The 17,736-nt window shown below is 43.0% G+C and overlaps 1 protein-coding gene across 2 annotated transcripts in view; it reads left to right on the plus strand.

Moving 5' to 3' along the window:
- cdk14 (cyclin dependent kinase 14) overlaps positions 1-16,179 on the plus strand; it is a 76,741-nt gene extending 60,562 nt beyond the window's left edge. For both annotated transcript variants that reach the window (XM_060900552.1, XM_060900553.1), the window contains 2 exons: positions 13,773-13,876; positions 13,979-16,179. In XM_060900552.1, the coding sequence (XP_060756535.1) occupies positions 13,773-13,873 (101 nt within the window). In that variant the 3' untranslated portion in view covers positions 13,874-13,876; positions 13,979-16,179. The remainder of the gene's footprint in view (positions 1-13,772; positions 13,877-13,978) is intronic.
- Positions 16,180-17,736: the final 1,557 nt, after the last annotated feature.

Below are 17,736 nucleotides of genomic sequence, written 5' to 3' on the forward strand. Positions count from 1 at the left end.
GATAATTTGAATGAGCAAGTTTTTGTATACATCCACAATGATATTAATGTAAATTTGGGCAAGGTTTATTTCTTGGAGTGCATGCAGCATTACTGCGTGAGATAAGGTGCCGAACGCATCTCTAAAGTCCAAGAAAACTGCGTAAAACTTGCACGAATCGTGCTTAAAGTCGTCTATTCCAGTCTTTTAAGCAGAAGGTGTGTTCATTGACTGGTAGATAAGATTTCATTTTTTTATAAGCCAAGTCAGAATACGGGCAAGTAAACACTTCATGAACGCTTTATAGACCGTCGGCAACAATGAAATGTCTCTCCATGTGGAGGGATCATCGGGGATATTGTCTTTTTTTTTGGGACACGGTATATTAAAGCTCCTTTCCAGGAATCAGGAACTTTACCCCCCGTGGCCGGCGAGGGCCTTTCTGTGTGGAGTTTGCATGTTCTCCCCGTGTCCGCGTGGGTTTCCTCCGGGTGCTCTGGTTTCCCCCACAGTCCAAAGACATGCAGGTTAGGTTAACTGGTGACTCTAAATTGAGCGTAGGTGTGAATGTGAGTGTGAATGGTTGTCTGTGTCTATGTGTCAGCCCTGTGATGACCTGGCGACTTGTCCAGGGTGAACCCCGCCTTTCGCCTGTAGTCAGCTGGGATAGGCTCCAGCTCGCCTGCGACCCTGTAGAAGGATAAAGCGGCTACAGATAATGAGATGAGATGAGGAACTTTACCGTTTAACAGGCATGCATTGAAGATGTGGGTGAGAGTTGGGCATGATATTTTCTTTGTGGCTTTTAACGTCTCATAAGTGACTCCATCGGAGGCACTCGCTTTACACACACACACACACACACTAAACTGAGCCACACACACACACTAAACTGAGCCACACACACACACACACACACACACTAAACTGAGGGAGATCTCAGACAATCAGTAATGTACGTACGTACATGCGTACGTACGTACACACACACACACTTGTTTTCCTCCCTTGAAGGGTTCAAAAGTTTTTTGCCCAGTTGTGGGGTCCAGCCTTTCCAGAGGTTGAACACCTCCTGTAAAAAAAAAAAAATCCTAATCATAAATATCACTTCACTTTAACACAATTCAAAACTTTCTTTTTTCCACATCAGTTTTTTGGTCACTTGTGGGGCCGTTTCTAGCATTCAGAACTTGTGAGGTCCACTTTTACACACACACGTTTCTAGTTTTTATTCCCTGCTTGCCGAAAGGCCCAAAGGGGGATTATGTCCTGGCGATTTCCAGCCGTCCCTCCATCCCTCCCTGATGGACTACAAAATAAAACACAGAAAACATGCAATTATGTCTTGCTTTATTCTGTGAAAATTAACAGACCACAAAAAGAGAAAGTATTGTGATGTATTGCAGTATTGATATTTTTTTACCACCCCTACTGTGGTCCATCTTAACAAAAGATCAACAAAAAACTTGAACAGTATAAAACAAGGAAAACTAGAATTACTGTCACATGGTTGTATGCTTCTCATACTGGGAAGAACTGGTTTCTACATACAGCTGGCTAGCTCGTGTTAACTACCTGGCAGGTACAGACTGAATAAAAGTAGATTCTACACCGCTCACATATTGTAGCTAGTCAATCAACTTTTCTTCTCATGGCAGAAATGAGATTTTTGATGAAATATTTAACTGCTTTCCTGTCTCGGTTTCCCAGGGCTTTAGGTTCTGCAGTAATGCAGCACTGACGGTCCATTTTCCCTGGAACTTGGCTCCTTAATATGAATTTCCTTAAATGCCTTTCAACTGCAGCAGATTCCTCTGGTGTCCAGCTTTTTTTGACAGCAGTTTGTTTACTTATGTAGGCGTAAAAAGAACACACTGCAGGTTTAAAAACTAAATTAATTGGAACTGAAACACTATTGGGTGGCACAAAGCACCATCCCACAGTCACTGAGAAATATACAGTTTTATTTTCCACAACAGTTTATCTCCGTTTGTTGCTGGCTTGCTCTGGTTTTGGGCATATGATGTGGAGGTGCATTCGTGCAGGGATTTCACATTGTCCTCATCTTCTGACTCCTGTGCTTGTAGCATGCTGGCATCTGGGTACAGAAAAAAGTTTATTCATACATACACAAGACACAATATATTGACTTAAAATGTGAAGTAGCTGTCAATAAAGCTGGCTGGATTAGGATCTAAAACTTTTCAGAGTGGTGTGTCTCTAATCATCTTATCCAATGAAAGATATATATTTTTTAACTGGTTATGAGTTATACCTTCCATGTCCTCTAGTAAACTCATCTCCATGTCAACAGTCTCTAAAAGGGTAAATTATAGAATATGAAGGAGCTGGAAATCTGAAACCGTTGTGATCAATTTGACAAGCGTGAACAAATGTACTACATAAACAGCAGGACTGATAATATAAATAGCGTGACTACAATTGTGTAGTTATAGTCAAACTACAATCCCTATAAAACTTGCCTTCGTCATTAGTATATTAAGGTCAAATACTTATATTCTTGAAGAGGAGGATTTCTAGATTGGAAAGGTTGTCCTTTTTTCTTACATTAAAATATATTAAGACTTAATACCAACTTCCTCTCTTTCCTACTATGGTTATCCGAACAAAATGTTTGCAAAGCTTCTGCTCGAGTGCTGTAAGGGCCAAGTTAACATCTTCATGCGTGTTTGATGTGTCCTTTGGTAAGTATGCAGACAAGGGCATTCTGGATACCTCTCCTGCTCTCCGGCCGTTGAAGAGGATAACTTGCACCAGGATCACTTTAGCAAGGTCTTTCCAGTTTGAGGGCGAAGGCTGTTCTTTCAGGGCATTCAAGTGTTGCTGCTGTTTCTCAGACAAATGGCAATAAAGATTCAAGATTCAAAGATTTTTATTGTCAATTCACTCTATATCCAGGACATATAGGAGAATCGAAATGCCGTTTCTCTCTCACCTTACTTATAAAATCAAGTAAAAATATTAAAAAAATATAGATAATATAGGTAAAAATACACTCTAAAGTCAAACAATGTACAAAATAACAGTAGTGCAAATACAATACAATAACCGTAACGGAGAAGGTGCTTAGAAGAGCAGCTTATGGGGTGTACATGGACAATAATGCAAATGATCAATAGCAGCAGATACAGCAGTGATGCAAATGATTGTGGTGTCATGTGCAAATGGCTGAGAATAGAGTTCTTGTGTAAATAAATGTGTTACAGACCAGGGGCAGGGGGTAGGTAGTGGACAGAGTTCAGCATCCTGACAGCCTGGTGGATGAAGCTGTTCAGCAGTCTTGTGGAGCAGGCCCGGAGGCTCCGGTACCTTTTCCCTGAGGGCAGGAGGCTGAAGAGTGAGTGTGAAGGGTGTGAGGTGTCACCAGCGATGCTGATGGCTCTGCGGGAGTGGTAAATGTCCGTAAAGGAGGGCTGAGTGGTAGTAATGATTGTGCTGGCCATGTTCACTATGCGTTGTAGACTCTTCTGGCAGGAGGCATTGCAGCCTCCATACCACGCAGTGATGCAGCCAGTGAGGACACTCTCAATGGTGCCCTTGTAGAATGAGCATATGATGGGGGGTGGGACTCGTGCACTCTTCAGTTTGCGGAGGAAGTAGAGGCGAGTTTGAGCCTTCTTGACCAGTGATGCGGTGTTGTTGGACCAGGAGAGGTCCTCAGCGATGTCTACTAGAGGTCTGCGCGGGACAGAATTTTCAGTCCCACTCCCGCCCGCTCCCGCATTGTGCAGTCCCGCTCCCACAAATAAATATGATTTTCAGTCCCGCTCCCGCCCGCGCCTGCCATATTTTGTCCCGCTCCCGCCCGCAAATCCCGCATGATGCAGACGTTCGCGTTATTTCTCACAAAAGTTCCTGTCGTTGGCTTGGGGAATTAAACATGCTGAGCTTAGCTGAGCTCTCCACTGACCGATCCTTCATTTATTGTAAGTTTATTGTTTAGACTCTGACATTCTGCTGACACATTCCAAGTTGAGCGCTGCATGCACTCATGATTGACAGCTCTCGCTTTGATTGACAGCTCTCGCTTTGCACACTCGCACTCCCACTTCCGAGTCTGTAGCGTTATGATTCCAACCGCGATTTCATTCTCCTCTCATATGAAGTGCTGCGCAACCACAACCAGCTCCTCAGATTATACACTGTCTATTTCTAGCTTTAAATTGAACAATCTGTGCGATACACAGTCCTTTTTAATACTAGTTAATACTTTTTAATACTTAGGACTAATACTCTTGACTTTTTAACGGTAAATGTACCTCTTTTTAAAGCAGCACTTACTTCTGAAGCACTGTGAGCTTCACTAGAGGAGCTCTGCTCTTCTGCCATGATCGGAGATCTCAAACACGGAAGAGCGGAAAGGAATCAGAAACGTACGCGAGATTAGACTACATCCGCAAATTTAGGCATCTTAAAATGTTTTTATTAATGCCAAATAAAATATCCAGCACAAATTATATACGATAGATATAAATTAATAATTTATAAATTTTATTTTAAACACGTTTTTAGTTAGCGGGACTGCAGCTTATCACCTCTCCCGCCCACGCCTGCATTGTGCACTCCCCCTCCCGCCCGCAATGAGCTTTCAAAATTTGTCCCGTGCCGCACTGCTTTGCGTCGGGTCCCGCGGGACTCCCGCAGGAGTGCAGGGCTCTAATGTCTACCCCCAGAAATTTGGTGCTGCTCACCCTCTCCACTGCAGCACTGTCGATGGTCAGAGGAGGATGCTGTGAGTGACCCCTCCTGAAGTCGACCACCATCTCTTTGGTCTTCCCCATGTTCAGGAAGAGATTGTTGTCTTTGCTCCACTGGACCAGTTAGCTCACCTCATTCCTGTAGTTGGCTTCATTGTTGTTAGTGATGAGGCCCATCACAGTTGTGTTGTCTGCAAACTTGATGTGGTTGGTGCTATAGGTTGGTACACAGTCATGGGTCAGCAGGGTGAAGAGCAGCGGGCTGAGCACCCACCCTTGTGGGGCCCCTGTGCTCAGCATGATGGTCCTGGAGAGGTTACTGCCGACCCTCACATTCTGTGGCTTCCCTGTAAGAAAGTCCAGCACCCAGTTACAGAGAGAAGTGTTGAGTCCCAAATGTCTGTTTTTGTATTAACTGCTGGGGAATGATTGTGTTGAATGCTGAACTGTAATCCAAGAACAGCATTCGCACATAGGTGTTCTTTGAGTCCAGGTGAGTGAGGGCTGGGTGGAGAGCAGCGGAGATAGCGTCCTCTGTGAATCTGTTTAACCTATATGCAAACTGGAATGGGTCATGGGCGGGAGGGAGGATGGACTTGATGTTCTGCATGACCAGCCGCTCAAAGCACTTCATGACGATAGAAGTCAGTGCTACGGGCCGATAGTCATTATAGCTGGATGGGAGGGGCTTCTTTGGCACTGGTATTATGGTTGTGGCTTTGAAACACATGGGGACAACAGCTTGGTTCAGGGAGACGTTAAAGATGTCAGGAAGGACATCCTTGAGCTCCATGGCACAGTCCTTCAAAACATGACCATGCATGTTGTCTGGTCCAGCTACCTTACATGGGTTGATCCTGGAGAGGGTCCTCTCCACGCTGGCTGGAGCCAGACATATGGTCTGCTCGTCCGGGGGAGGAGCGGTCTTCTGTGCTGGTGTGGTGTTTTGTGTTTCAAAGCGTCCAAAGGAGTCATTGAGGCAATTTAGCAATGTATTGTCACTCTCACAGGTCTGTGGTGGGGGTTTGTAGTTTGTGAGAGTTTGGATGCCACGCCAGAGAGACTGTGCATCTCTGGTGTTGCTGAAGTGTCCAAATATTTTCTTGCTGTACTGACGTTTTGCCTCCCTGATGCTGCGGGACAGGTTGGCTCTGGCTGTTGCTAGTTCTGCGGTGTCACCGGCCCTAAAGAAGAAACCTTTATTTGTCACATGCACACTTTCAAGCACAGTGAAATTCATCCTCTGCATCTAACCCATCTGAAGCAGTGAACACACGCACACACTCAGAGCAGTGGGCAGCCACACCAGAGCACCCAGGGAGCAGTCAGGGGTTAGGTACCTTGCTCAAGGGCACCTCAGTCCAAGGCCGCCCCACATCAACCTAAAGGCTGTGTCCTGAGCCCTCAGGAGCCTGTGAACCTCTCCTGTCAGCCAAGGCTTCTGATTTTGGACATCCTGTGTGAATGGGAGGAGTTAAGGAGAATTCCACTTGGCCTGGTCAAATTGAGTTAGCGCTTGGCTTGCGATGTCAGATTTCCAGTTTTCTTGGTATAGCTGTGCAAATTCCTAAGCATTTTGGGCAGTTTGTTTATCTTTCATCTTCAATTCTTCAGACTTAATATACATAGCCAAAGAATGCAAGCTGTGTCCAACTTTGTGAGCAAGAGATGGACGTTGATATTTGCCAGTTTCATCACTGAATCCAGCTAGGCATCTTGCAGCAGTGACAAGAAGACTGTACTTTTCAGGTTTTATGAGTTCTTTGATGGTCTTCACAGGTGCAACTTTTTTTGCTTCCGGTACCAGTCTGCAAAGCTCTCTGTTTTCGGCGAATATATTGGTGTTGGCTAACTACCTTCTCATTCTTGTTGAACAGCCTGTAGCCATACTCTAGAAGGCAGCAATCTTCCTTAATAGTAACTGCAACCTTGTCTTGATTCATATCACTTAAGAATTTCCAGTATGTATCACTAAATCCAATTGGCACAGGCTCAGCAAAAGCACACGATGCCTGGACTCTTGTTTTACCTTGTTTTGATGTGTTCTCCTGAGGCTTGAATTTGCAGACCTGAAAATGTCACCGCAACACACTTTTTGTGAACAGTCTGTAGCAGTACATACTATGCATAAATTTACATCCTTCAGTTTTTTTCCTTCGGTTGCTTCCATGGGATGAGTTTGCCTTTTTGCTCTCCAACACTTTAATGTTGTACTCAAAGTTCCCCTTATTTCATCTCATCTCATCTCATTATCTCTAGCCGCTTTATCCTTCTACAGGGTCGCAGGCAAGCTGGAGCCTATCCCAGCTGACTACGGGCGAAAGGCGGGGTACACCCTGGACAAGTCGCCAGGTCATCACAGGGCTGATACATAGACACAGACAACCATTCACACTCACATTCACACCTACGGTCAATTTAGAGTCACCAGTTAACCTAACCTGCATGTCTTTGGACTGTGGGGGAAACCGGAGCACCCGGAGGAAACCCACGCGGACACGGGGAGAACATGCAAACTCCACACAGAAAGGCCCTCGCCGGACCCGGGGCTCGAACCCAGGACCTTCTTGCTGTGAGGCGACAGCGCTAACCACTACACCACCGTGCCGCCCCCCCCTTATTTCATATATAATCTAATTGCAGTTGCCTTTTTTTTTATTCTTTGGCAAAGTTAACACTTTTGCAACATCAACCTGATCGCTGTGTTTACGAAACAAGTGTCTTGACATTTTCTAAACTACTTGTCCACAATATAAGCAGTGATGTTTCTTGTTCTATCTTCTTGAACCATCCTCCTTCCTCCTCAAAACTGGATTAACAAAGACAGACTGCTGCTCTTCAAGGGACAGTGAAACACTTGCCTCCTCATGAATACATATTTGCACCATTTCCTCTTCATTCACATCAGCTTTGCCATCAGGAAATCTTTGTGTGGGGTCATGCCTTGTTTCAGATCTGCTCTGACTGGAAGGCTTGTTTCTGCTCTGACAAGTGGATGCAATTGTTTTTTATTTTATTACCCAGGGATAGATTAATGCTGTGGTCACTGTCTGTGCTTTCCTTACTGGAATCTGGAATATAGTCATTTTCACTATCCACACTTGAGTCATCTGATCCTACAAGACTCTCCTGAATCTTTCAAAGAAAAGAAAAAAAACTGAAGTTAATAACTCAACCTCTAAATTGTTTCAAGTATAATAAATTGACTACACTCTTAACTGTCTACTGCATTTTAGGATAAAGTACATTTTATAGGATGGCTGAGTGAAATTCAGAGTACTATCAGTCCAAGTAAAGCGTGTCTGGTACTCCAATTGGTGAACGTGATATTGACTTTGTTTGGCACTACCCTTTAAGTGATAACATGAAGGAGTATTTTTAAAAAAGGGCTTAAAGGACACCAACAGCCTCTCCTGGACCTTTTAAAAAGCCATTTCAGACTTCGAAATGGAAGGGCCCTCTGTGCTATCATCACTTGAATCGTAAAGAGCATCAGAAAAATCTGGTAATCTATTATCCATCTGAAAAAAGAGAGTTATGTAAAAGTATTATTATCCATTTTGTTCATCTCATCTCATCATCTCATCATCTCTAGCCGCTTTATCCTTCTACAGGGTCGCAGGCAAGCTGGAGCCTATCCCAGCTGACTACGGGTGAAAGGCGGGGTACACCCTGGACAAGTCGCCAGGTCATCACAGGGCTGACACATAGACACAGACAACCATTCACACTCACATTCACACCTACGCTCAATTTAGAGTCACCAGTTAACCTAACCTGCATGTCTTTGGACTGTGGGGGAAACCGGAGCACCCGGAGGAAACCCACGCGGACACGGGGAGAACATGCAAACTCCACACAGAAAGGCCCTCGCCGGCCCCGGGGCTCGAACCCAGGACCTTCTTGCTGTGAGGCGACAGCGCTAACCACTACACCACCGTGCCGCCCATTTTGTTCATATTTTATTAAAATCTATTATGGGGAAAGATTTTGTAGGCCATTTCCTATCGACCAGTTATTGGTATTGAGCATCAGAGGGATACCAAAATGTTTTCTGTTGTTCTCAACTTTTGAACAACTTGATGGTCTGACTGCACACTGGAAAAGTATGTTGCAGAAGCCTCATCAGTGTCGTCCATTACATTCTCATTAGACTTGAGCACAGGATCACAAATGTTTAGTATTCTATCCATCTGTAAAAACATTTTATGTCATGTCAAGGTCTTATGCTAAAAATACTTTCCGCCCCTCATCAAGCTACACTTAGTAGGCTGAATGAATTGAATTCAGACACGCAGTGCACTGCTTGTTTTTTTGATTGGGCTAAGTAATGAGTGAGACAGAACATGATAAATGTCTGTATGTGTCCTAAGCACTGGAAACTGGGACAATTTGGTAGTAAATACTGACTCTCTGCACATCCGTAGTGGCTAGTGGAGCTAACAACTAGCGTTACCTCCAGCTAACCTCCATTCTAGAAAAGCCTCCCCTAACCCTATATTACATGGTATTGTATTTTTATGAAGCACCTCGTAACTCTGATTTGAAACACACACACAAACATACCCTCTGTATTAACAAATTAGCAATCTGGAGCTACCAAGTAATGAACTTTAGCTAAATTTAGCTGCTAGTGATCTGTATAAAATGGTATGGTACTTTATTAAGTCCCATTTTTTTGCAAGAAACTGAGCATCAATGAAGAAACAATATGAGAATGAACAATATACAGTGCTGAGCGTAAATGAGTGCACCCCCTTTGAAAAGTAACATTTTAAACAACATCTCAATGAACACAAACAATTTCCAAAATGTTGACAAGACAAAGTTTAATATAACATCTGTTTAACTTATAACGGGAAAGTAAGGTTAATAATATAACTTAGATTACACATTTTTCAGTTTTACTCAAATTAGGGTGGTGCAAAAATGAGTACACCCCACAACAAAAACTACTCCATCTAGTACTTTGTATGGCCTCCATGATTTTTAATGACAGCACCAAGTCTTCTCGGCATGGAATGAACAAGTTGGCGATGTAGGTATCATGCCGCCATCTTGTGTCAGAACTACAATTCCCAGGCAACTTCCGTGTGACCTACGTCACACGTGGGCGGGATCATCTACGTCAGTCCGCCATGCGCGTATAAGTCCAGGCGGAAGCTCCGCCATTTTGTCTCTCGCGTCTGGTTTTCAAGGAAGCTAGACGCACCAAAGAGATGCTGTCCTGCAAAAAGACGTCTTCTTTCTTGCAAGATCCATCACTCAGCGCGATTTTCTTTCTTACCCTTGGCAAAGGTAAACTCTAGAGTCGTGCGATCTTTAAACTCAACCTGAGTTACAATCGGTTTACTTGTATTAGAAGTGACGTCACGACTGCAGCCCAGGCAGTTAAAAGTTAAGAAGCGATTGAATCCTTTTTAACTCAAAAGCGCTGTGCATCTTATTCTGATCAGAGACTTTTCCTCACGAACGCTGAGGTTCGGACCAAGAATCCTCTGCTTTCCACGGGAACCACCCAAGTGCTCCGCTGGACCCGAAAGTTTTCTACGCCTCCATCACGAGCGGCTCACGTGCTCCCACGGCGAGGCCCGAAACTACATCGGCGAATAGTTCTTCATATCTTGCTAAAGGCAGGATTAAGTAAGATTTTGGCATTTGGGCATAATTAAGATAGTCTTAGGAATTTGCTTTTATTGAAATAGTGTGAATTTAAACCCAGGTTTATCTGTTACACTGTTAGACACGCAGCGTGTTGATTTTATTTTGGTTCTATGTTCTCTCAATTGTTTAATAGATAGGCTGTGCATGCTCCTTCTCTCTCTTATTCTGACTAACACTAATTTCCTTATCATACATTTTGACCTTATCAAGGTTTCAGTGAGGTGGTAATGTTATGAGTGTGGAATTTTTTTGTTACTGAGAAAACACGTGCTCAACAGGCCTGACCAGGCCTGATACACTTTAGACAGCTTCCCTTTGTCTTTAGCAACACGTGCTCAGTAGGCCTCACCAGGCCTAATAAACATACTTTAGCTAGGCCATAGGGCCTTTCACAAACACACACTAGCAACACAAGGCTAATCTAGGCCTCCACCACGTGTAGTTAGCTACATGAGGCTAAACACATGGTCAAGTCCTTCACACACACACAAGCACACATTAGCAACAGAGCTAATCCTTTGTTCTATTTAGATAACATTCTTTTGTTTTAGCTAGCAACAAGCTAGGCCATACACACACCACACATGTATATACACACCTCACTGCTTGTATATATTGATTTATTATTTTTATCTTTGTTATAATAAATTCATTTATTAAACAAACTGTGTTTATTTGTGTGAACGATATATGAAGTCCCCAATCTCTCGAAGAATTCAAAAAGGTGCATATAAGTTATGTAATATGGTAAGTGATCGTAATAATTTGGAAATATACCATAATTTAGCTGTTTGGTAATTTATTATTAAGCACCAGGATTAATGGTATGATTCACTAAATGATTCATTGGTATGATTCACTAAATGATTCATTGGTATGATTCACTAAATGATTCATTGAATGATTCACTAAATGATTCACTGAATGATTCACTTCAAATGAGTGATTCTATGGTATGATTCAATTCAAATGAGTCAAAGTAAACGGTTCAATGGGATTGATTCATTTTAATTACTAACCTTCAAATTTAATGAGACTGATTTAGCGAGATTGATCACTTAATTTCAATAATTAACTGATTGCACCCACAGTGACATTTTGCAACATCAATATTTTTCCATTCTTCAACAACGACCTCTTTTAGTGACTGGATGCTGGATGGAGAGTGATGCTCAACTTGTATCTTCAGAATTCCCCAAAGAAAATAATTTCTTTCCACCACAAAGGTGAAGGCTACAAGAAGATCAGCAAAGCTTTACTAATCAGTCAGAATACTGTCGCAAAAGTGGTACAAAAATTTAAGAAAGATGGAACTGCAGCCATCTCACAGAGACGTCCAGGTCGTCCATGGAAGTTAACACTTCGACAGGAGCGTCTTCTGATGAGAAGGGTTGAAGAAAATCGGCATGCAAGTTCACTGCAGTTATCTAAAGAAGTAGAAAGCCAAACTGGGGTGACTATTTCCCGTGACACAATACGGCGTACACTGCAGAGGAGTGGCATGCATGGATGCCGTCCACGAAAGAAGCCTCTCCTAAAGCCCAGGCACAAAAAAGCCCGCCTAGAGTTTGCCAGGGCCCATGCTGACAAAGATGAAGACCACTGGGACTCTATACTCTGGAGTGATGAGACCAAGATAAATGTTTTTGGAACTGATGGCTTCAAAACTGTATGGCGTCGCAAAGGTGAGGAATACAAAGAAAAATGCCTGGTGCCTACAGTGAAACATGGTGTTGGCAGCGTCCTTATGTGGGGCTGCATGAGTGCTGCTGGTGTCGGGGAGCTGCATTTCATTGACGGCATCACGAATTCACAGATGTATTGCTCCATACTGAAAGAGAAGATGCTACCATCACTCCGTGCCCTTGGTCGTCGTGCACTTTTCCAACATGACTAAACACACATCTAAGGCTGCTGTTGGGTTTCTGAAGAAGAACAGGGTGAAAGTGATTCAGTGGCCAAGTACGTCTCCTGACCTGAACCCAATCGAACACCTATGGGGAATTCTGAAGAGACAAGTTGAGCATCACTCTCCATCCAGCATCCAGTCACTAAAAGAGGTCATTGTTGAAGAATGGAAAAAGATTGATGTTGCAAAATATATTATTAACCTTACTTTCCTGTTATGTGTTAAACAGATGTTATATTAAACTTTGTCTTGTCAACATTTTGGAAATTGTTTGTGTTCATTGAGATATTGTTTAAAATGTTACTTTTCAAAGGGGGTGGACTCATTTACGCTTAGCACTGTAAAATGATCAAAGTCAAACTCTATAAAATAAACTTACCTGTTTCTCACGTCAAGAAGAAATTCTTGCATTGGTAGCTGTATGCAGTTTTATTCCGTTTGTAGCTTGTTGTGGATGCCAATTTTTGGCTGAGAGCGCCTGAAGCCATGCCCACGCCCTTCCAGAAGGGGGAAATGTCTCATTTGACTGGCTATGATACACACTTCCGGAAGTGTGTATCTGTGGCAGTACCTTATACCCAGCTCCAGGGGTGCTAGAGAGCAAAAATTTCTCTCACACTTTTCACACACGTACCCATACTTTATCACCTTGTGGGGAAGGGGGGGGGGAAGCAAGGGGCATATCAAGGGAGGTGCCTGAGCTAGATTACATTGAAATTGGTGTGGGGCCCATGATTTTGGACCCCACAAGGTTGTTGGGCCCCATACTGTTGGTGTGCTCCCGGTCATTGGGCCCAACAAAGTAATAAATGCAAATGCACACACATGCAGATATATATATATATATACACACACACATACATACATACATACATACATACATATAAAATATATAGGGGGCTAGCGCTGTCGCCTCACAGCAAGAAGGTCCGGGTTCAAGCCCCGTGGCCGGCGAGGGCCTTTCTGTGCGGAGTTTGCATGTTCTCCCCGTGTCCGCGTGGGTTTCCTCCGGGTGCTCCGGTTTCCCCCACAGTCCAAAGACATGCAGGTTAGGTTAACTGGTGACTCTAAATTGAGCGTAGGTGTGAATGTGAGTGTGAATGGTTGTCTGTGTCTATGTGTCAGCCCTGTGATGACCTGGCGACTTGTCCAGGGTGAACCCCGCCTTTCGCCCGTAGTCAGCTGGGATAGGCTCCAGCTCGCCTGCGACCCTGTAGAAGGATAAAGCGGCTTGAGATAATGAGATGAGATGAGATATAGGGGGCTGCAAAAGTAGGTATACAATAAGGATTATTCCAGTATTATAATAGTGGTGCTAGGTTTCATTTAATACTAATGTTTTGTGTGAATGTTTTGTTTTTCATTACTGTATACCTACTTTTGCAGTCCCGTGTGTGTATATAATATTTAGTTATTTTTTTCTCTCTCTCTCACTGACAGTTCTGTTCAAGTCCAGAAAAAAATCAGATTTATCCAAACAGAAATTGTGTGTGTGATTTCAGTGTCCTCCATCTTCTCTGTGCCGAGTGTGAAGCTGCAACCCGAGTTGAATATCAGCAACATCAAAACACATAGCAAAGGAGCTTCATCTGGTAAACACTGACAGGTAACACACACACACGGTCAGGGCAGGAGAAAGAGATCCACACAAACTTCTTCGGTGGGACATCCATCTGTGTCTCACACTGTGTGTGTGTGTGTGTTGCAGGTTGCTTTCCCTCTGTGTTCAGTCAGAATGAAGAAACGACTTGAAGGAGGCAGAGATACCTGTTCTTTTAAATTATTCCTTTCAAAGACTGAGTGAGTGAGTGTGTGGGTGTGTAAATATGGGGAATGTCACATTTAACAATATTATTCTTTTGAATTTTTTATTAGAAATGTTTACACATTAAGAGATGACGTCACACATGCGCACGCACACACACAGATTGTGTACAGCTTTGTGTGTGTGTGTGTGTTATGAGAATGTATGTACAGAGAAAATCAGTTTCTTCACAAATGCCCCAGAATCTTCATGTTTCCTTCTTATTTTCTGTTTTGGCTCCGACCCTCACCACTGCCCTCACCACTGCCCTCACCACTGCCCTCACCACTGCCCTCACCACTGACCACAGTGGTGTTGTGACGAGTCAGTACACATGCACGCATGTACAATAATAATAATAATAATGATGCTGCCTTCAGGGAGTAAACTAAAGCAATGTGAGAAAACACACACACACACACACACACACACACACACACACACACACACACACTACTTTAAGCCAAACAAACCCAAAAAAATAAACTGCTTCATACTGACAGATAATATCCACATAAGATGTTTGATTATTTGTTTGTTCATATTTGTACCTGTATACTGTGTATAGTTAATTTTCTTTTAAAGTATGTCCCTGGGCGCTGAAATCTTACTCTCTCCGAGGTTCAGACATCGCACTCAGCGCTGAGGTTGAGTCAATACATTGCTTCTAAATTGTTGTAAATGACCCTAAAGATGCCCGAGTGTCAAGCATTTGGCTGTAAAAATAAGTCCAATCATTGAAGCAGTGAACACACGCGCGCACACACACTTGCACACTTGCCCAGAGCAGTGAGGAGCTGCACTCCAATGCCTGGGGATTTTTTTTTTGAATTAGACACCTTTATTTGATGGCTCTGTGTCACTGAGGTAAACGGTGTACAGTGGGAAAGCACAGGCAGATATATGGTTTCCCTGCAAACAGCCACGCCTAGGGAAGCCGATTCTTACAATATCACAACTTTTAAAATGGATAAAATATTGGCACATCAGGGCACTATCCATGATTGGCAAACAGTTTATTTTTTGGGTTTTGTTTGGCTTTAAGAGATCTGTGTGTGTGAGAGAGAGATACAGGCAATAAACCTGTGGCGTTCCACTGTGAGATCTTCTCTCAGCCCACACATGAGAACTGTCCAGTCACAGCTCAGCTCTGAAGACCATGATTGGTTGGTGTGTGTGTGTGTTTAATCAAGAGCTTCCTGTGACAGATTTGTGTGTGAAGCAGTGTGAAATGCACACTCCACTCACACACTTTTTACCAGACAGTAATGAGTGTGTGACTTCCTTTAATACAGTACAGTAAAAACAGCAATGAAAGGCCCGGCACTGTTAGAGTGTGTGTGTGTGTGTTGTCTTACTGTAATTTTACTATACCCCCCCAGTGTGTGTGTGTGTGTGTGTTTGAGAGTGAACAGGAAGCAGGCCGTTGGTCAGTGACGCACAGTGGTGCTGTGGATTATTAAACGTCTCTTCATTCAGCTTTACAAACTCACAACTGCTTCCAGACTCTTGCTCTGTAGAAGTGGACTTCCTGAAGAAATCGGAGCTTACAGTAAAACTATGAGCTACTGTTGTGCAACTCCTAACATGGGTTCTACTGCACCCTTCTGCACTTCCCTGTGATTGTATCCCCTTCTCTTTATCAGCTTGAATGAAGTGTGCTAGATGAGGGATTGTACACTTTAATAGCATGTTTATTTATTTACCCAGAATTAATTGCAGCACTCATTCACTCGTTTTCAGTTTTAAGTGTTCTAAATGTTAACAGGAGCAATAAAATCTTTATTTCAATTTTAACATGAACATGCGATTTTACACACACACACACACACACACACCACTGAGGGGGAGAAGAATTAAACTCCCGTTCCCACAGTGTTCTTAGATTGCATGTCAGGAAACAACACATTATTTGTTGTATTTTGTTTATTGGTGACCTCATCCCACATCATGATGTGATCCCACAAGACATCACACTTGTGCACTCACTCACAGTCAGCAGGAAATAATGACAAATTAATCAGTCAAGTCAAATCCAATCAATTTATTTGTACAACACATTTAACAATAAACACTGTCACAAAGCAGCTTTGCAGAAAAATAAAGATTTTAAACGTTTATTAATTTATCCCTAATGATGAAGCCTGAGGTGACGTGTTGAGGAAAAACTCCCTCAGACGACATGAGGAAGAAACCTTGAGAGGAATCAGACTCTAAAGGGAACCCATCCTCATCTGGGTGATAACAGATAACGTGATTATAAATAACTCACTTCTGTAACTGTGTCCTATAGAGTCACAAAGTACAACTGTGTAACCAGGAAATTCATTATAGTTTAACAGGAAGTCTGTTTTGTTGAAGTTATAAACTGTTCACTGATGGAGACTTGAGTGTAAAACTGTTCATGACACCTGCAGTCCTAAAGTTATCATGGCGATTGTAGTCCGAAACCATCCGAGCAAAACTGCTAGTACAACCCCGATTCCAAGAAAGTTGGGACAAAGTACAAATTGTAAATAAAAACGGAATGCAATGATGTGGAAGTTTCAAAAATATTTTATTCAGAATAGAACATAGATGACATCAAATGTTTAAACTGAGAAAATGCATCATTTAAAGAGAAAAATTAGGTGATTTTAAATTTCATGACGACAACACATCTCAAAAAAGTTGGGACAAGGCCATGTTTCCCACTGTGAGACATCCCCTTTTCTCTTTACAACAGTCTGTAAACGTCTGGGGACTGAGGAGACAAGTTGCTCAAGTTTAGGGATAGGAATGTTAACCCATTCTTGGCTAATGTAGGATTCTAGTTGCTCAACTGTCTTAGGTCTTTTTTGTCGTATCTTCCGTTTTATGATGCGCCAAATGTTTTCTGTGGGTGAAAGATCTGGACTGCAGGCTGGCCAGTTCAGTACCCGGACCCTTCTTCTACGCAGCCATGATGCTGTAATTGATGCAGTATGTGGTTTGGCATTGTCATGTTGGAAAATGCAAGGTCTTCCCTGAAAGAGACGTCGTCTGGATGGGAGCATATGTTGCTCTAGAACCTGGATATACCTTTCAGCATTGATGGTGTCTTTCCAGATGTGTAAGCTGCCCATGCCACACGCACTAATGCAACCCCATACCATCAGAGATGCAGGCTTCTGAACTGAGCGCTGATAACAACTCGGGTCGTCCTTCTCCTCTTTAGTCCGAATGACACGGCGTCCCTGATTTCCATAAAGAACTTCACATTTTGATTCGTCTGACCACAGAACAGTTTTCCACTTTGCCACAGTCCATTTTAAATGAGCCTTGGCCCAGAGAAGACGTCTGTGCTTCTGGATCATGTTTAGATACGGCTTCTTCTTTGAACTATAGAGTTTTAGCTGGCGACGGCGGATGGCACGGTGAATTGTGTTCACAGATAATGTTCTCTGGAAATATTCCTGAGCCCATTTTGTGATTTCCAATACAGAAGCATGCCTGTATGTGATGCAGTGCCGTCTAAGGGCCCGAAGATCACGGGCACCCAGTATGGTTTTCCGGCCTTGACCCTTACGCACAGAGATTCTTCCAGATTCTCTGAATCTTTTGATGATATTATGCACTGTAGATGATGATATGTTCAAACTCTTTGCAATTTTACACTGTCGAACTCCTTTCTGATATTGCTC

Source organism: Neoarius graeffei, chromosome 19, assembly GCF_027579695.1.
Source record: "Neoarius graeffei isolate fNeoGra1 chromosome 19, fNeoGra1.pri, whole genome shotgun sequence".
Taxonomy (NCBI): domain Eukaryota; kingdom Metazoa; phylum Chordata; class Actinopteri; order Siluriformes; family Ariidae; genus Neoarius; species Neoarius graeffei.